The 21,121-nt window shown below is 36.0% G+C and overlaps 1 protein-coding gene across 1 annotated transcript; it reads left to right on the plus strand.

The window, feature by feature from the left end:
* Window positions 1-8,652: 8,652 nt before the first annotated feature.
* Window positions 8,653-20,744, plus strand: LOC120767857 (alpha,alpha-trehalose-phosphate synthase [UDP-forming]). Its single transcript, XM_040094165.1, has 7 exons — window positions 8,653-8,922; window positions 9,198-9,383; window positions 15,100-15,256; window positions 17,581-18,860; window positions 18,924-19,251; window positions 19,836-20,129; window positions 20,205-20,744. Exons 1-7 carry the CDS (start codon window positions 8,918-8,920, stop codon window positions 20,454-20,456), a joined length of 2,502 nt encoding a protein of 833 aa, XP_039950099.1. The 5' UTR covers window positions 8,653-8,917; the 3' UTR covers window positions 20,457-20,744.
* Window positions 20,745-21,121: the final 377 nt, after the last annotated feature.

A 21,121-nucleotide genomic window follows, 5' to 3' on the forward strand; every position in this document is an offset into this window, starting at 1 on the left:
ACATATTGCACTCTTGCAACTTACAAGAATCAAAGGAAATATTATGGTGTAAAACGTTAACCTGAGGATCGAAATCCAAGCAATTTTATATATATATAACTCCTATACTGATGGACATACAAGGTTTGTTAGAAAAACGAAAACCATTATAATAGGTTGTCAAAAAAGTCTTGCGGTATTAGCGCTAGTTGGCGCTGAAAGCGCGTAGCTCTAGTTTTATTCGTCGCATCGGGTCATATACATACCTTTTTGGAAAGCTCATTTAACGCGCTAAAACGTGTTTGATTGATTGTCGTTTCTTTTAAGTCGTTCGGGAGTTATAGCGTCGCAAACATGAAGCAAAATAAAGAGAAAATACGGCATATTTTACTGTACTACTACGATAAAGGCAAAAATGCATCTCAAGCCGCCAATAAAATTTGTGCAGTTTATGGACCCGATACAGTTTCCATTTCCACCGCACAACAATGGTTTCAACGTTTTCGTTCTGGTGTAGAGGTGGTCGAAGATGCGCCACGCTCCGGAAGGCCTGTCGTCGAAAATTGCGATAAAATCGCTGAATTGGTCGAAAGAGACCGGCTTAGTAGCAGCCGTAGCATCGGTCAAGAGCTGGGCATGAGTCATCAAAAATTCATTTCAATTTCAATAAAAAAAAAAATTCCATAAAAATACCGCAAGAGTTTTTTGACAAACCATCCCACATACTATTAATATGCCACATACTGAAGAAATGTTCTCTGGCTTTTGTTAAGGAACCTTACATACAATCACCAAGGTCAAGTTTTCGCCAACTTTTATCTCTTTTAAGCACAACGATATACTGTTATGAGTAAAACATGTTCTGTTATTTTCATTGAGATGACTCAAATATAGACCGATATATCCAGCATAAAATCACCTGGAAGTTCGAAAATCTTTAAATTGGGTATATGAGGGATTAGGGAAATATTAACCGGGGTCCATATTTCCTAGGGGCTTGAACAGTTTTTGTTGGATTTGAACAAGTTTTGATCATAAGGTGAATAAGGCTTTATTCCTGCAAAGATTAATACCGTTATATTAATTGCTTCTTGCTTTGTGTCAAAGAATCAAGTGGAATTTAAAATTGTGCTATATGGGAAGTAGGCATGGTTATTGTCCGATTTCGATCATTTTCACAACATTGCATAGAAATATGAAAAAATAACACCATTCCAAATTTTGTCGAAATCGGTCAGTCAAGTCCCGTGATATGGGATTTCACTAAAAAGTAGGCGGTGCCACGCCCATCGTCCAATTTTTTTCACGGTCCCTTAAAGCCTTGCCATACAATCCCGGCGGCAAATTTTTGCGTCTTAATTAACACGCTTTTAGTAGTTTTGAACACCGTTATATGGGGAGTGAACGGGGTTTTCATCCGATTTCGTCCATTTTTACAATATAGATAGAAGTTCTTGTAATATTCGTGCTGAGCGAATTTGGTTGTTGTAGCTTAAGTGGTTTAACTTATTAGAGGGCGCGGCCACGCTCAATTTTTCAAAAATTTCTTCCCACAGGTGCCCCTGGCTATTCACTCCCCTGTGCCAAACAAGAATTATGGCACTTTATAGGTTTTCGGTTAATAGCGAATTGTAAGCGTGGCGTGGTCTGATTTCGCCCATCTACGAACTCGAACTTTTTTTTACTAAGAAAACTGCATACCAAGTTTTATCAAGATATCTCAATTTACAACTTATGTACACGGACGGACGGACAAACAGACAGTAAACCGGATTTCAACTTTTCTCGTCACCCTGATCATTTATATATACATTTAGGTGATACGTATAAACGTTAGGTAAACAAAACTATAATACTCTATAGCAAGAGTGTAAAAATGGCCATTTGATAGCTTTCTCGAACACAACGGTGCATATTTGACCTAAATCGGATCATTCAAACTGTGCTAAATAAAACCTTCAGTTTAATGCAAAAATTATGGAATTTTTATATACTACATACATAGATCTACATATGTATGTATATTAAGAAAGACCTTAAGCCCTCATATACTTATTTCTGAAAACTCTACCCTGCAACCTGTTTAATTTTGAAACTTTTCAGCGGAATACTCTAAAAAAATTGTCTTTTTGATGCATTTAGTGAAATAAGTTGAGTCGTAATCAAATACTCGTATATCGGAGGGATGATTACCATGAAAGCGCAAAGCTTTCAACTTCCTACTTTTTTTTAAGATTTTTTGATATTCGAATTAACTTTTCCCTGTTCAAAATTCGTCAGTCTCAGGGACACAGCCAGTCTTTTTAGTCTTTGTATAGAAAAATTATTTATATCAGTACGTGCACATTTTCGGATTTGTTGCTATAATGGTGACCCCATTAACCTGCCTCATAAGTATTGCGTCAGATTTTACTCATAATCGCACTTTGAATTTCTTTTATTTCAAAAAAAAAAAAAACTAATAATAATATTTGTTATGATTTTTGCACACTAATTGGAATAAAATAATATACAATTGATTTCAATCGCATTTCATAAGTGAAGGTCACCGAACCTACTCAATAGTTAAAATTTTTATATTCTGAGTAAAATTGGTTTTATGCGGTTTGTTCTAAGAGATTGGGTTTAAAGAAAGCACTTTATAAAAAATTAAATGAGTTAGCATAACTGTATTTGTTGTTTGTTTTTAAAGGCTTTTTGCCTTTATTGCCTTAAATTCATTCATAAAAAATTGCTTGTGGATTGAAATTAGGTGAAATTCGATTTTAAAGTGAATAAAAAGCCAAAGACAAAAATAAAACCAAACTTAAATACGTACTCTTCTAGTTCGACCTTGGACTAAAAGAACTTTTCAAATTAGACAAAGACAACAATAAGCAATGCATGGCTTGAATTCTCATTATAAGAATTGTTTTGCATACATTCTTCAAGATCTGTGATGTTATACATATGACAATGACAGGCCAAGTTTTATGCAGGCCTTTAAGCGGCATCCTTATCAGCAAAATGCAATAGCACCTCGAGCAAAGAATATAGTATATTATGTATGAAATTATTATGAAAACTAATTATAAATCAATATGGAAAGCCAAAGTTCGGTCGGAACTGAACGTGAAATAATTTCGAAGCTTGTAATTTTTTTTCTGGGCGTGAAAAGTTTTGTAAAGTCTGTTAGACTAAAAAAGCGATTTGGCAACGTATATTCGCTTTAAGGGGTTTCATGGGTTTACGGGTTTCAAAAAATTGATTTTTTTTATTGTCTTATTAAATTATACAACACCTTTAGAATATTATCCTAAGTTTTCAAGTTGATCCGAGTAATAGTTTCGGAGATACGGCCTTAAGAACTTGTGCTCTCGAGGCTAGCTAGGCTAAGCGCGGCGTCTTTAAACGCGTTTTTCTCGAAACTGTGTCGGTTGGCAAGATTTCTCGAGAACTATTCAACCGATCTTCATGAAATTGTACACAGGTCTTTGAGATACACCTCTTAAAGACTTGGACAAAGCATTATTTTCGATTACAACTATTTGAAAAAAAATGTCGCGAAATTTTCACTGAACTTTTAATTTTTTTGTAAAAATGTCTTCCAAAAATCCAATTTTCACTTTTTTTCCTTTGACCAAGTTCTAAGTTAAGTTATCAACTATTTTTACACTTTAGATGATCCTGTAAAAAATTGTTCAGCCAGCGCGGATGTATCTTTTTTTGGAGGGGTCACCAGAAATGACGTCGGAATGGCCGATTTTGAAATATTTTTTTTTCTAAAAATTCAGAATTTCTTTGTTAATAGTGTATGTTTGTAACAAAAAAAAAGTTTAATAAAGTAATTCATTTTTTATATGAGAAAAAAAATTGTTGAAAAAAGGCTGTTTTTTACTGGAGGAAACACATGTAATCCCCTAAAGTCAACCGACTCGGATAACAATGCCAAACCTTTAAGTTTGGGACCTCGTTTCCGTTAAAACTCAATTTAATCTCCTAGTAATTTCGAAACGAATTTGCTCTGTTTTAGGATAGTTTAAGTGATCTGATAGCTATATGCGGCAGGGGTCCGATATCGGCTGTTTCTGACAAATGAACAGCTCCTTGGGGTGTGTAAAATTTCAGATCGATATCTCACAAGCTGAGGGAATATTTCCCCATATATAAAAACGGACGGTGAGACAGATAGACGGAAATGCCGAAATCGACTCAGCTCGTCAAGCTGATATATTTTATGGAGTCTCCGACATTTCTTTCCTGGCGTCACAAAATTCGTGGGAAATATAATACTCTGTTCAGGGTATAAATATCAGACGTTTTGTAAGAAATCTCGATGAAATTAATTTAGCCTATTTTCTTGACAAAAATGCACAAATTTGATTCATAATTTGATAATTCCTCATCCCTCATACGAATCAAATATAATGACCAAATCACGTACTTTCCTTACTAATTTTTATTCGATTTGATTGTTATAAGGAAGTGCAATAAATAGTCAACTGTTCTTTTGCAATTTGTTATAAAAATACGACAGATTTCATAATTATACACAAATTGGTATGCTCCTCTAGTAAAATAGTGTGCTAAACTGTAAGTATTTGCTCCAGACCCCAACTACTAACTTCACGTCCAACTTTTATTTAACCATTTTTCTTCGCTTAGCATTAAGCTATTCATCTAAATACTTGTTCAGACTGAGCGACTACCATTTGTCAGGGATCACGTGAGTTAGTCAATTTTTGTGAATGTTTGTTCCATATGTAAATACTAAGATGCTAAAGTTCAAACGATTATTTTTATTTTGTATAAATGATGTCTACCGAATCGTCACTCCTCGAAAAATTGTATGTATTAAGCATAATTATGTATATAAATACATATATAGATTTAGCCGTACATACTCTTACATAAGTATTTATTTTTCATGAAATCATAATCTCTTCCATCGGCAGCATAATGATTTTGGTCAGACAAAACAGGTTCAAACAAGAGAACGCCGGTATTTAAGTATGTATAGTATTCAAGATGTTGAAAATACAATTTTATTCTTTTTTTCTTCTATTTGGAATTAAGTATTTATTGTGCTAGGGCAGGAGCTTTTAAAAGCAAGTAAGGGCATTGGTTATGTATTGAATTATTTTAAATTTATTTTCAAGAAAGGTAAATTGTACATAAATATTAAGATGTAAATAAAATATTATTTTCCACAAATAACCAGCGAGTTCCTGTCTATTTATTTATATACATATTCATATAAAGGGTGATCTCAGTAGAGGTATGCTTTTCAATAGACTTTTTTTGACATATCACACCCATGTCTTGTCAAGCTGTCATGTAATTTTTGTTCCGGATTGTTTGACATTTCACCATATAAAGACTTACGCCTGAACAACGTTTACAAATCACTCAAATTTATTACGAAAATTCACGTTATGTAAATAATGTATTTCGCGCGCTTCGCTCAATTTATGATCAACATAATCGGCCTACCAAGCTTACTATTCGCAACACAATCACTCATCTTGAGACCCAGCATCCATTATTGAATAATATTAGACTGAATAGACCACGTCCAGTATGCAGTGAAGAAAATATATAATATACACGAAAACCTTGGAGAGTCGATTCGGCGCCATTCGCAACTACTAAGACTGACGTATAGGACGACTTTACATCCAGATCTTAAATTGAACTGAAGCCTTTTGACCTTTCCAAGTGGCATCGCTTCGCTCTATTGATTCTTTAAAAGTATCAAAACGATTCGACGTTATCGATTTGGGGACGAAGAGCAACCTGAAGGTGATTCAAAAGCTGCCATTTCATCCAGAAAAACAAGGTTTTTTTGTTGTTAATGGGTCGGTGGAATCATCGGTCCATATTTCTTCAAAAATGATGCCGGTGAGAACGTAACCGTCAATGGTGACTTTTTTTGATGACTGAAGTTGAAGCTCGTGATCTCAGCGACCTTTGATTTCATCAAGATAGCACTTCCCACACATCACCTCAATTAATGGATTTATTGAGAGAACACTTTGGTGAGTAAATAATTTCACGTTTTGGTCGATTGGCCACCAAAGTGTGATATCACACCTTCAGACTTTTTTCTGTGGTGATCATTCGCCAGTTATGAAGGGAAAAGCTAGAACGAGTCATCGAAAATTGGACTCAACAGATGGACCACCTCAGCCTCGTAGCCACAGTTTACATTTGAAAGAGATAATCTTCAGAAAACAAATAACAAAGAATGTTCTTTCGAAAAAAAAAAATTCTTCAACTAATTTGAAGTTTCTGTGTTTTTTCTTTAGAAAAAATAAGAAACTTCGAAATGGACCAACCTTTATAACAAAAAGTTATAATTCAAAAATATCAAAAACGTTGTGTTTCGCTCATATAAATATCTAATAAATATTCATTATATAAGCTTACAAAAACTAGGTTCAATATCTATTATATTTACCACTAGTGGATTTGGCCACGCGTTGCCGTGGTATACATTTTATATTTCATATAATAAACTATTCAATACAGTGAAAATTTTATTTACGAATAAAAGTGAAAACATTTTTGTCGGTAAAAGAATGCAAGGGATTATACATGAGATTTAATTTTGAATATGTTCATACAAATAAATTTCATTGGAAAAAATAACGAATTTAAGGCCGTTTTCTCAATGTCTGGCACCCAGCCTTTCTGACCAGTTAATAGAGTTGTCTGCTTAATAGGTTGTACTTAGTTAACATCAACAAATTGTAGGACCGGCCAATGTGCATAGTTAATGGAGATGTCCGCTTAATAAGGCGTCCATTTAATAGAGCTTTCATTATATTCTTTGATGATGAATTGTTTTTACTATCCTATCTTCTAAGTTAGTTCGAACTGGACACAGTCTGCTAAATTTTACTAAAATCGGTTCAGCAGTTTAGGAGTCCATCGCGGACAAACAACGTGACACGTACTTTTTATATATAAAGATAAAGATATCAACAGACATGGAAATTTGGTGAAATATAAACATATAAAGCTCTCTTAGCAGCAGATGAATATGTCGATAAGTAAATTAGTTGGGCAATAGGACTAAAATCGCCGACTTTTGGATAAATTTCGTATCTACATTTCCATCAAAACAGCTTGTTTTATTACTAGTATATGGCAACGCTGTTAAAAATGTCGTCGAACTCGATACATAACGAGCTCAATTTTACCATAAATTTGGTGTTTTTAAAACAAAAGTTTTACGGACCTTTAAATATTTCACACGACTTTAGCTCGTACATATGGTTAGAGCATAAATGTTCGTTTTCGTACGAACATAGCATCTCCTTACTTGTTTCATGTTAAGCTTTTATTTTTTATTGGTTCTTCGTATTGGTGAACATGCATCCTGGGGGAAGGTTACTTGTCAACAACTGATAACAACAGAATAGAAAAAAAAAAAAAACAACAAAGTGGAAAGAAGTGACTACAAGTTGAAAGCAAAAAAGAAGAACGGCTCAACCTTTTTTTAACGCCACGAAATCCGCTTGTTGTGACGACAATAATACAAATATATAAGCATATATACATACATATGTATATACCAGACATATCAGCGCCCAATCGGCCACTAAAACTCGATTTGTGGCCATGTTTGCCAAAACCCGCGCACTGAGATCAGCAATAAAAATGTGATCTTGTCTCTTACGTCTATTGGGGCCGCAATTTACACATTCTGTACTCAACTAATCAATAGAAAGTGCTAAATCTCGCATGTACTATAACTGTTTTGGTAGTGTCAGCCGTTGGAATCGTGCATTTGAGAACTGATAAGTAAATGGCTGTGAACTGTTCTACTGAAAAGCAAAAAAAACACACATGCACCCCTGGCGGCCCCTATGCCCGCCGCTTTTATTAACAACAATAATTATTTAATATATTTTATTATTGTTTATAATTATTAATACACGCACACATGTATGTGGGGGTATAACGGTGTCTCGGTGTGTCTGTTTACGACAACATTGTCGTCGTTGTCGTTTTTCAGCTGATCGTCAGCGGCGTCTTCGGCCCACCCAGGCCAGCGAGCGTAGCATCTGCTCGTACGCATGTGTGTGTGTATGTGTGCTTGCTCGGTAATTTTTGATAATACTCGCGAACAAGGGTGGGGGGAGGGCGGCAAGTGCGATTGCAGCCAAACCAAACGTTGCACTTGCCATTGCAGTGGCGATTTGTCGCGTATTTACCAATAAACAAACGCACACACACATACATACTTACTCACACGAAAACTCACACTATCACCACCGAGTAGCCAACTAATGGAGTCCGCGGTGAAAATCAGTGTCACCACAGTATATGCGGTCGTAATCCCGTGCGCATCACGTCTGTGGATTGATTACGATCGCACTCGTCGGAAAACTGTAGCGTTACGAGAAAAATACCAACAAATGCAAAAACACAAAAATTTAACATTAAACAGAACTAATATATTGCAAACAACGCGCCTTATCTGGCAAAAACAAAATTAAAAACAAAAACAAAAATTAAACACAAAAACAAAACCAAAAAAAAAGTACCCGAGATGCTTCTTCTGTAGGCAAGTCAACTTAAGTCAAGTTCCAATCGCGACGCAACGGATCACCATGCTTCGAGACGAGTCGGGAGTCAAATGAAATAGCTGATTGTTGTCGTTGTCATTGTTGTTATTTTTTTGTTATTGTAGTCGTCGTTTTAAAGTCGAGCGCGAGGCTTTACAAGCCATATCCTGAACAAGATTTAGTTCAGTTCGTTGTTGAACTTCTCACCGTTCGTAACGTTTGGCGTTTCATCAATAACAACAGCAACAATTGGGACCCAACAGGCGGAGACTACATATAAATCAGTTGGAAAATTTGGAAAAGGCTTTCCCGTGATTATTTATTCACATACGCATGTATACATAAATGCATGCTTAGTAATAGCAAGCGCATACAAATTATAAATGGGGTTGGTGATATTTTGAAGAATCAACAAAAAAAAGAACAAGTTCACGTTTTTGACAACAATTTTAAAGAACTCAGTGCTTTGTTGCTTTAGTTACTTATTTTCATATTTATGTGCTAGAAAAATAAATACGCCAAAAAAAGTATATAAATAAATTTAAATGGTTTAACTTAGTTAACGACTTTTCGCCTATTAAAAAAACAAATTTAAACTTTTTGGCATAAATATCAGCTGTTTGTTAAAGAGTAAACGTACTGACACCATTTGTGTGCTTATAGTCCAATTTTAAATTTTTTGGAATATACGACGAGCTGCAGCAACACCAAAGCCGCAATGGTCGAAACGGAAATTGTGATTACGAATTCGGAGCCGGTGACAAAGGCCAGTCTGATAGTGGTCTCGAATCGCTTGCCATTCGTTTTGAGTCGCGATCCGAAAACTGACAAATTGGAACGTAAAGCAAGGTGAGTACAAAAATAAAAACTTCTATAGATTATTTTTGTTACAGAAAAACGTGTGAAAGACAGGCGTAAGAGAATGTTAAGGAAAAAACAAGAAAAATCCGTTAACTTCGGTTCCCGATCTTCACAAAATTTGACTTGGAACATTATCTAAGACAATAATCCGATGTAATTGTTCAGATTGAATAACTGTAGCATATACATAGCTGTCATACAAGCTGTACAAACAGAATCAAGTTCTTCTAAGAAACCTCTTGTATTCGTGAAGGGTATTAAGTGGCAACTAAATGCTATATTTATCCCATCTGAACAATTACAACGGATTAACGCCTTAAATAATGATTCAAGCCAAATTTTGTAAAGATATCTCGTCAGATGAAAAAGGCAAGCACTTGATTCCGAATGCTCAGTTTGAATGATAGCTACATACATATATGCTATAGTGACTTGATATTGGCCCTTCCGACAAATGCTTTTTGGTGATCAAACTTCAGATCGATATCTTAAAAACTGAGGGAATAGATCGTATGTATGTAGACAGACAGTCAGTAAGACGGTCAGATAGACGAGCATGGCTAAATCAACTCAGTTCAGCAAGCTGATCATTTATATATACATTTTATAGAGTCTTCGACGTTTCCTTCTGGGTGTTACAAACATGTTCAGATTATAATTAGAAAAATAATTTCCGTTATTGTAAAGTGTGGCTTCAGACTAAAGCTGGGGACTTAAAGAAGTTTATGAGAATTACTTTCAGGTCAATGAAATAACCACAAATTTGACAATATTTGAGATTAGAAACATTTGTGTATAATTTTAAACCCTAACAGGTGAGAAAGTCGAACGTACGACCTACAGAAGTTAAGCGCTCCGTGATTTCTGAACCAACGAGTCGTCTATAGAATACTAATAGTGAAAAATCACTTTCAATGATTACCGAGACAATATGCGGTCTGTAGAATAGTGAAGAGTTACTTTCGCAAAGCTGCAATTTTTCAATTACACCGCATTTGTTACAAATACCTATATCATTAATCAAAAACTAGGTATCTACAATAGAAACATTATCTTCAATATAACTTCCATAGACAATATTGAAAAATAAGCAAGGTATTCGAATCGCTGTAGCAATAATAATAAGAACCTTAACCTATCCGCTAACTGTAAGCTCCTAAAGCATAAAGTATGGTACAGAAATTTTAGTTTGGATAGTCACGTGAGGTTCAGAAACATCGACACGTATACAAATGCGGATTGTTGAATTTTTTTTATTAAAATCACACATGCCGTAATTTTTCTTGGGTAATTCTGAACAACTTTACTTGAGAAACTATAAGTAAATAGCCGATTTCGAACCAGCGATTTTTAAGGCGAAGTTTAGCTTCCAGGAATTGATTTGTGCGTCAGTTTTTGAGATAACCGAAAAAAGTTAAGGGGCTAAATCAGTGTAACCCATGAAAAATTAGGAGATTTTCGTGAATTTTTTTTAAAGAAAATGCTTTAATTAAATTCTGAAAAGTATTGAAAAATAACGGAGTTATGTGCTATCTGCGGAGGTGCCAAAAAGAAAAGTTCCCAACTGCTGACATGATTCCGGCCGAAAGAATAGCTGACACAAAAAAATTCGAGAAGGTTATTGAAGATGAAGGTATTTTCTATACAATGACTTAAAAAGATTTTTGAAACATATAAGAAATTAACAAAATGGTATAGTACTGAAAAAAGTGTCGTTTTTTTAGGTAAAAATGGGTGATTTTATAATGCCAAACTGACAATTTTCAACCAATCAAAAAGATCGGTGGTCATTGTATAGTAAATATATTCAGAATACTCAGTTTCCATTTGAGGTCGATCAGTCAATTTCTCGTTGAGTTATGATGTCAGCAATTTTGAAAAATGTCGTTTCGAGAAAAACGCGTGCAAAGTTTCACTCACACATACTATACATATGTGATTATACCTGCGAGCGGTCGCTCTTTAGAACACTGTCATCCAAAAACTATTCAAGATACGACCTTGCAGTTTTCACAGGATTTTTTTAAATATATAAACTATCATAAAATCGATTTTTTGAAAGTGTCACACTGTTATAGCCCTGTAATTCAAAAACTTTTCATAGAAGTATAGAAAACGGTGTGCCAACTTCTCCTTGGCAACCTTGGGACATCTTTTGGATAATTCTTCTGCAAAGAACTTCAATAGGAAACTATAGACTAAGTAATTACGTCATTGATAGGAAACACTAGGATTATGGGTATATTTTTCAAGCCATTATCTGAAACGTATTTTTCATTTTTTTCCGGCAGACGGTTTATTTTTCTATTTAATGAAATGTACGGTAGCAGTATTATTTTTCAGTCGCATTTTGCTGTATAAAGTAAACAACCACAATTGGTTCTGTTAGGGTAAGACCATTTTAGAAAAAGGCCACACGCAATAAAGAAAATCAAGACCATGAATTTATGGGAAATACCAATAGTTTAAATTTTCAGACTTTTTCATCCTCAAAACTAATGCCAGTGGCACAAGCTCTATATCTATACCTCATTACAACAAGCACTTCTTAATAAAAAGGTTAATCTAACTTAAGCTATTACTTGATTTTGGTACTTGAACAAAGCGTCTTTGAAAGCAGAGTTATCAATATTTGAAGTATGTACTCAGTGACGTTAAAGTGTTATATAATGCCTTACACCTGCTCTCCTTTAGTCACAATCTGTTCTAAGCCAGTTGTACAGGAATACCCAATAATATTACAAAATAAAAAGTATAAAATATTTCAAGTTTCGATTATTGTGGTAGCTTCTCCAAATAATTTTTACTCGGATATAAGCACGGGTCGGTTTGATAGTGATTTGAAAAACAGTCAGTAAAACATTTTTGCAATTAATTTTTATTTTACACATGCACGCTATAAATATCCATTAATTACATAATTTGTGAATACGTGATTGAGATTTGCGCATATTCTTATCAACTTATCAGCACTGCTAACTACAAATCTTTAACCTTCAGCTAACATAAATTTTTTTTTTCATCGGAACAACAAGTTTTGAAAAAAGTGGAATAGATCTCAAGCTTGATTTCAGCACACAAAGGCACGAAAGGAACACGCCGGTTTGTTTTTATGGCATTTTACTATGTGTTGATATGATATAAGGGTTTAAACTAAAAATATTTACGGCTCCGGGTTCATAATTATTTTACGATTAGCAACTATTTGTTAAAATAACATTAGCTTACGCGGATGAGGTGTGTTTTTAAGAACATATGTACATACATGCGTATAAATAACTTGTTGAAATGTGAGTAGGTGGAGGAAAGGATGCTAAAAGATTAACTGTAAACTGAAAATTACAATTCGCACAGAATATTAAGATAAATCTGTAATTTACTTGAATATATCGTCACCTAAAAGGCAAAACAACGTAAAATAAAAAAAATGAAAATCGTTGTCAGATATAATAACCAATATATAATCATTTTATAACGAAAACTCTAATTTTGTTTCAATTTGAGTGTATGATAACCAATATATATTCAATATATATCCATTTTATAACCAAAACTCAAGTTTTGTTTCAATATTAGTGGTTTCTATTATATCGTTTTTCCTTCGTCTGAAAACTTATGAAAAGTGATGTTTCGTTATTTTGCATTTTCGGTGACGATATACAACAAACGAAGAAGGTTCGTCAGATATTAAAGAGTTATGTTAAAAGCAGTTATCCTTTAACAGTTTTGTTGGTAGAAAAGGATATTGGAAACCAAAGTGAAATAGTCGCAAAAAGTACAAGCAAGCTTGCGGAGATAGCCGAGGGACAAACACTGCTCGAAATTATGCTATAAGAAATGATTTTCCTTACAAATTAATATCTTTAAAAATGTGTGGAGAAAAATTTTAGAGGAGCGTTAAAAGAGCAGAGAGACCATCCCATTCTCAGTCCTATAGGCTATCCAAACAGACGATAAAAAAAGAATAAATATTTAATCTTCCAAAAAAATGGATTGGATTGATTTTTTTCACTTAATTTATTAGATCTATAACTGAAAGTCGGCTATAACCAATAAAGTAGAAGATAACCGAAACTCAATAACAAAAATATTTACAATTGCCATACAAGGAAAAAAATATTAAATGTAATAATGAGCATTTAAGCACGATTCTGCCCTTTCTTAATCATTGAAAAAAATATAGTATATACTTATATACTATATTCATAATTAACATATATATATTTATATATATATTTTAAAGTGTATATGTATATTGATAGCAACATACATATAACACAGCATACATGAGATCAAGGACCTAGACCGGGTTCAATAAATTTGAGTGTAACCACCGCCGACTGGCGACCAACCTCACAGATACTGTAGATGCCTGCCTCTTTTTCGCGTTTTTATACTTTACTTTTTCATCTATAATTTTTTAAAATTATTTACTCTTTTTTTTGGCGCTTCTATTCATAGACTCGCTGGTGATTACGTTCAACAGTGAGCGCGTGAACTTATTCGGTAAACAGAATGTATGGATTCGCTAGAGGCTGGGCAGTAAAGAGTCAGTACCGGTGGCAGTGTTATCAAGCTTATCAACCTCATAATTATCACACACATACACACAAACACATATTGTATATATACACACACATATGCGTAAATACTAACGGTCATATAAGACGGATCTACGTATCTACATATTTCCGCATATTGTACATAAATATCGGGTGATTTTTTAAGAGCTTGATAACTTTTTTTAAAAAAAAAACGCATAAAATTTGCAAAATCTCATCGGTTCTTTATTTGAAACGTTAGATTGGTTCATGACATTTACTTTTTGCACTGTTTGGTGTGGTTTGTACGCTGGTGGAATCATTGGACCGTATTTTTTCAAAGATGCTGTTGGACGCAACGTTACGGTGAATGGCGATCGCTATCGTTCGATGCTAACAAACTTTTTGTTGGCAAAAATGGAAGAACTGAACTTGGTTGACATGTGGTTTCAACAAGATGGCGCTACATGCCACACAGCTCGCGATTCTATGGCCATTTTGAGGGAAAACTTCGGAGAACAATTCATCTCAAGAAATGGACCCGTAAGTTGGCCACCAAGATCATGCGATTTAACGCCTTTAGACTATTTTTTGTGGGGCTACGTCAAGTCTAAAGTCTACAGAAATAAGCCAGCAACTATTCCAGCTTTGGAAGACAACATTTCCGAAGAAATTCGGGCTATTCCGGCCGAAATGCTCGAAAAAGTTGCCCAAAATTGGACTTTCCGAATGGACCACCTAAGACGCAGCCGCGGTCAACATTTAAATGAAATTATCTTCAAAAAGTAATGTCATGAACCAATCTAACGTTTCAAATAAAGAACCGATGAGATTTTTGCAAATTTTATGCACAGAAATATAAATTATATAAACGTGCGTTTGTTTGCGTGGCGCCGTGTTTTCCTTTGACGCGCCTGCTCTTATTTGCATTATCCTGTCTAGCACTTTGCAAATACTGATTAAAATATGTTATTATTATTAATTCATGTGGAGCTGTAATCTGCTTCATTACGTGCATATGTATACACATATATATACATATACATATATTTATAAATTTATACGTTTTCATTAATTTATTTATTGAAAATATGTTATATTTGTTATTGATTTCTGTAGTTTACTGATTTTTTTCTTCTTTCATTTTTTTCGCTTATCTACAGCGCTGGCGGTCTTGTAACTGCTGTCTGTCCGGTGGTGATTAAGGGTAAAGGCTTGTGGGTCGGCTGGCCAGGCATACATTTGGAAGATTCAAATGAGCCCATACCCGAATCGAATCCAACGGATCAAACGCCTACAGCAGGCTTGAAATCCGATCAAGTGAGTATTAATTTAAAATATACATATATGTATGTACATACATAGATGCATTAGGGTGTGTCAGAAAAACTCATACAGAATTTTGTGTTAAAATTAACTTTTTTAATGCTTTTAAATGTAGTTTATTAATTTAAGAATGGATAAAATTTCTCTAAGGTACATTTCTAATTCTTTAAGATCGGACATCGTGAGTAAGGGAAATCTTAAGAAATATTATATGAAGGTATAAACATAATACATGGGAAAACACGATCGGTACTAATTTGACTTTTTGTCAGATGATTTTGTTTAACTGGCGGATTTTAAGCTATATTATGTTCAATAATTCCCTAAAATTCTCCTCTGGAGCCGCCCCTGATCAGAAGATATACAAATATTTTTAACTTGATTTTGATCGATCAGTTTGTATGGCAACTATACGCTATAGTCTGAACAATTTCTTCGGAAATTATACTGTTGCCATGGGCAGCGAGATCTGCAAAATTTCATGGAAGTATCTTGTAAAATAAAGAAGTTTTCCATACAAGGACGCCGATTTGAACGTTGTTGTTGCCGTAGCGGAAGAGTTCTGCCAAGTTGACATTCCTTGACCGGATAAGAATCCGGGTCCGTTCCGGCTACCTAGACCCGACTGTCATGGGAACAGATTCTTCAGTTTGTATGGCACCTCTTAGGAAGCAGCTTCTCAATGAAAGGACAAGTGCGAAATTCACAGATTCAGATCGATATCTGAAAAATTTAGCGACTAGTGCGAGTATATTTACAGACAGACGGACATGGCTAAAGCGACTCAACTCATGATATACTTATTTTATAGTGTCTCCGACGTTTCCATCAGGATGTTGAAAGGTTCGGTTCTTCTTCTTCTTTACTGACGTAGACACCGCTTACGCAATAATAGCTGAGTTAACAATTCCGCGCCAGTCGTTTCTTCTTTTCCCAACGTGGCGCCGATTTGGTTCGGTTAGGTCAGGTTAAATTGTCAATACAAAAAGAAGATCTCACATAGACAGCATATAACGCTGGTCCGTTGTGATATCTAGAACTCTAATGAAAATTTATCAAAAAGACACTCATAAATCGACACAGCGCTTTGAGCCGACCACATATTTGTAAGGTTAGCCAATGTCAGTTAGTTGTCTGCTGGTTCGCCGAAGGTATGACTGCCGAGATATTTCAGCTTCAGTCTTGTAAAGGCACACCTTCTTTCATACAACTTTGACAATTTGCGTCTGGCTACTTAGGCTTACAGCATGAACGCATATTGGACAATGTCCTGTAGGAATACATACGATTACGGCAAAATGAAATTCACTAAGATCAAGCAGTTTAGTAGATCACTTACGTTCTAGTCTAGGCCAGAAGAACCTTGCAGTCGTAGAGAAGCTGATAGTCGACCAACGTTTGCTAAGCGCATGCAAGTTCCATAGGTTCGTAGGTTTGTTCTACTCTATGACAGAAAGACCGTTCAGAGGAGCTGATAGTCGACAAACGCGTGCTAAGCGCGTGCGAGGTTCATAGGTGCAGCGCTACAGCGCAAGATGACAAAGAAGATGCGAATTGCTTACACTCCGATGTGACCAGGCACCCAAACGTGTCTGATGATAAAGTAGCACGCTGCTTTTTTAGTCAGGACAGACACTACATGACTAATTTTGAGCGCACTGCTAATATTGCTGCTTTGGGCTAGTAAATCTACTGCTACCTAAATAGCAGTCAATTCTGGATGAAAAACACAACAACCGGCAGCCCAAAGTTAAGCTTGAGGCAGAGCTTATGACAGAAGACTCTACCTCCAACTTCTCCTGCTAGTTGAAAACCAGCCGGAGTTTTACAAACTTGATGGCGAACTTAATATACTTTGTCCTGGGAGTCTGTTATTATGTAAAATTTTGTAATGATTCAAAATTAATATTTTAAAACTAATATGTCTACAATACATATGTATGTCTGTGCATATGTGTATACCGATTAATTAATATTCAATAATACACTCAATAATCAAAGAAAATGGAATTATCGATCGTACAAAGTCCAAAGGCGTAGGCCGCCACTTTTAATGTTCGTTGATAGATGAACGTCATCAAAGCGCAATTTTTGTACAAAATATTCATTTTAAAATTACATTTTGTATGACTTTTTTCATTCCATTATTATATGTATGTATGTTATATGTATATATTACATTTTTATAATTATTTGCAATTAAAATCATAATTAAATTAGATTAAATTGTATTTTACTTTATTTTATTACTTTAATACGCGTCAACTCTAAATTCACCCGCTTATCTTATCTTCACTCTGTCACGTCATTTGCTGTAGGTCGTCTCCGTCAATATAAATGCCGCGATTTTTGATAGCTACTACAATGGATGCTGCAACAAGATATTCTGGCCGCTCTTTCATTCCATGCCCGGTCGTGCCACCTTCGGCGCCGAACACTGGCACAACTATGTAACGGTGAATAAACATTTCGCGGCACGCACCATTGAAGCGCTCGAGAAGTGTTTGGAGCAAAATAAAGCTTTAGATAATAACACACCGCCAATTATTTGGATTCACGATTATCATTTAATGTTGGCCGCCAATTGGATACGTGAAAAGGCCGAGGAGAAACAGCTGCCATGTCGGCTGGCCTTTTTCTTGCACATACCCTTCCCACCATGGGATATCTTCCGTTTGTTCCCTTGGGCCGATGAAATACTCCAAGGTATGTTGGGCTGTGATATGGTGGGTTTCCACATACAAGACTATTGTCTGAACTTCGTCGACTGTTGTCAACGCAATTTGGGTTGTCGTGTCGATCGCAATAATCTACTCGTCGAACAGGGTGAACGCACTGTGCGCGTACGACCGCTACCCATTGGCATACCTTATGATCGCTTCGTGACTTTAGCGAAGACCGCTGGTAAATTGCTGAAGAGTGATAAGCAACAGATCATTTTGGGTGTGGATAGGTTGGACTATACCAAGGGTTTGGTGCATCGTTTAATGGCCTTCGAAACCTTATTGGAGAAGTATCCACAGCATAAGGAGAAAGTCAGTTTACTACAGATATCCGTGCCATCGCGTACCGATGTCAAGGAATACAGAGAACTGAAAGAGGAGGTAGATCAACTGATTGGACGGATTAATGGTCGTTTCACGACTGCCAATTGGGCGCCTATACGTTATATCTATGATTATGTGGCGCAAGACGATTTGGCCGCCTTGTATCGCGATGCTGCCGTATGTTTGGTTACACCACTGCGAGATGGCATGAATTTGGTAGCAAAAGAGTTTGTTGCTTGCCAGATTAATGCGAGTCCCGGTGTGTTGGTAATCTCACCCTTCGCAGGCGCTGGTGAGATGATGCACGAAGCATTGCTCTGCAATCCTTATGAAGTACATGCCGCAGCCGAGGTCATACATCGTGCACTCACAATGCCCGAAGATGAACGTATACTCCGTATGAGCCGTTTGCGTAGACGCGAGTCAGAATGTGATGTTAGCAATTGGATGCGTTCGTTCCTGAAGGCGATGGGCACACTGGATGTCGATGATGTCGGCACAACCATAATGCAGCCAGTCACTGTGGACGACTTTGATGATTATCTACTCAAGTAAGTGGCTTTTGTTGCGACCCTTTTAGTCAAGTATTAATTTATATGCACTTTTGCTTTCAGATACATCGGTTACAATCATAAGTTGGCGCTTTTGTTGGATTATGATGGTACGTTGGCGCCGATTGCACCGCATCCAGATCTCGCCACACTCTCGCCCGAAATTAAAAATGTGCTTTTCAAGCTTTCAAATCATTCCGATGTTTATGTCGCCGTCATCTCCGGTCGTAATGTGGACAATGTAAAGCGCATGGTTGGTATTGAGGGCATTACTTATGCCGGTAATCATGGTTTGGAAATTCTGCATCCCGATGGCAGTAAGTTCGTGCATCCAATGCCGATTGAGTACGAGGACAAAGTTAGTCATTTACTTAAGGCGCTTCAGGACTCGGTAAGTGTTATGAAAACTCGCATAAAATTGTATACAAATCGGTTTGACTGCTGACGGAATTATTAACTCGAAATGATGGAACTTACGTTAGCTTTCGATAGAGTACAAATATTTTGATTGGCCCCTATGTGCCCCTAAGGCCAGATACAAAACAAGTCAAAAAGTAGATTAATGAACAACCATTTCAAGGTCTGAATATTATTGGTTTAAGAGATGTCGAAGAGGTATTTGAAATCTTATTTACCGAAGGACAAAAATTTATAAAAACAATGGAAATGATGAGTAATCGGTCAAGGAAATCCTTTAAAATAGGTTTGAAAAGTCTTAGTTATGAGTTATGAGACCCAATGAGAGTTTTGTTCGAAGAAAATTAGCAAGATTTGTATTAGATTTAGAACCGTATTTTTATGGAACGGAATAAGTATATTATTACAACCCAGCTCCTAACGAAATGTTAAGACATCAATGTATAGAAGACAAAATTATAGTACAGGACACTCAAATCCCTTTAAAGCCGGATATCGACGAGAAATAATAAACTTTGATTTCAAAAACTTGCAATAATGAGCATTTGCTTCTTTTAGGTCTGTCGCGACGGTGCTTGGGTGGAGAACAAAGGCGCACTACTCACATTCCATTATCGTGAAACGCCAGCCGAATTACGTCCGGCGATGATCGAGAAAGCGCGTGGACTTATAATTAAGTACGGTTTCAAAGCAACCGAAGCGCATTGTGCACTCGAAGCCCGGCCGCCCGTACAATGGAACAAGGGACGCGCATCAATTTACATATTACGGACATCGTTCGGTGTCGATTGGAGTGAACGTATTAAGATTATATACGTTGGTGACGATCTGACCGATGAAGATGCCATGGTGGTAAGTAGAAAATAGACGGCTTTAGCATTCAACCACTATCTCCTAAATAATAAAATTTGATCATCTACCCGCCAGGCGCTCAAAGGTATGGCGCGCACATTCCGTGTCACCTCATCGGATATTGTGCGTACCGCAGCCGATCATCGTTTGCCCTCAACCGATTCGGTATATACGCTACTCAAATGGGTTGAACGTCACTTTATGGGTCGTAAGGCACGTGCAAATTCGTTGACCTATCGTAATCGTCGCGAGGATGGTGTACGTACGCAAATGTCACTGGAGATTTCTTCGAGAACGAGTAATAACCTCGATGTGGAACATGTGTAGCCGGCAAGATAAGAGTTCGATGTTTACCGATTTTTGAAAGCGGAAGTATTGCAGGAAGCCTATTAGTTGGTGTATTTTTATCTCTGTGGCTTTAGCAGATGTGCAAAGCAATTCTTTTTCTCTTAGAGAATGAGTTTTTTTTTAGGTTTTAGTGGACAGTAAGCATAATTAAATTACAGAAGACATATCTATGTACATATATGTATGTATATATTTACGTATTTTTAAGTTAAGAATTTATATGTGAATGCAATTTTAAATAAAAAAAAGAACAGTACCTACTATATATGAATGTGTGTATGGGCGATAATATTTTTGGAAGTAAGCTGGAAGAGAGCATCTCCGAACAATTAATAAGAGGGGGAGGGGGTGATTTCTAGGACCGTTTAGACAACTTCACGATATTTAATATAGTCAACGAGATTTAATGCAAACGTTCTAGAAATGGTAGAAATGGTCTAACGTTCCCTTATAGGCTGTCTAACCCCGAGATGGCTCATTAGACTTTTTAGGATCATAAATTGCGACGGAAAATCCCCTCTTGATGAAGAAGACAAAAAAGTTCAAGCCCCATCATGTCAGTCCTAAATTTTATGCAGAAGCCTGTAAAAGGAGAACAGATCTTTAAAACTGAAATGGACCCGGATTTATTTTCGTCCAAAACT

This window comes from Bactrocera tryoni, chromosome 2, assembly GCF_016617805.1.
Source record: "Bactrocera tryoni isolate S06 chromosome 2, CSIRO_BtryS06_freeze2, whole genome shotgun sequence".
NCBI lineage: Eukaryota > Metazoa > Arthropoda > Insecta > Diptera > Tephritidae > Bactrocera > Bactrocera tryoni.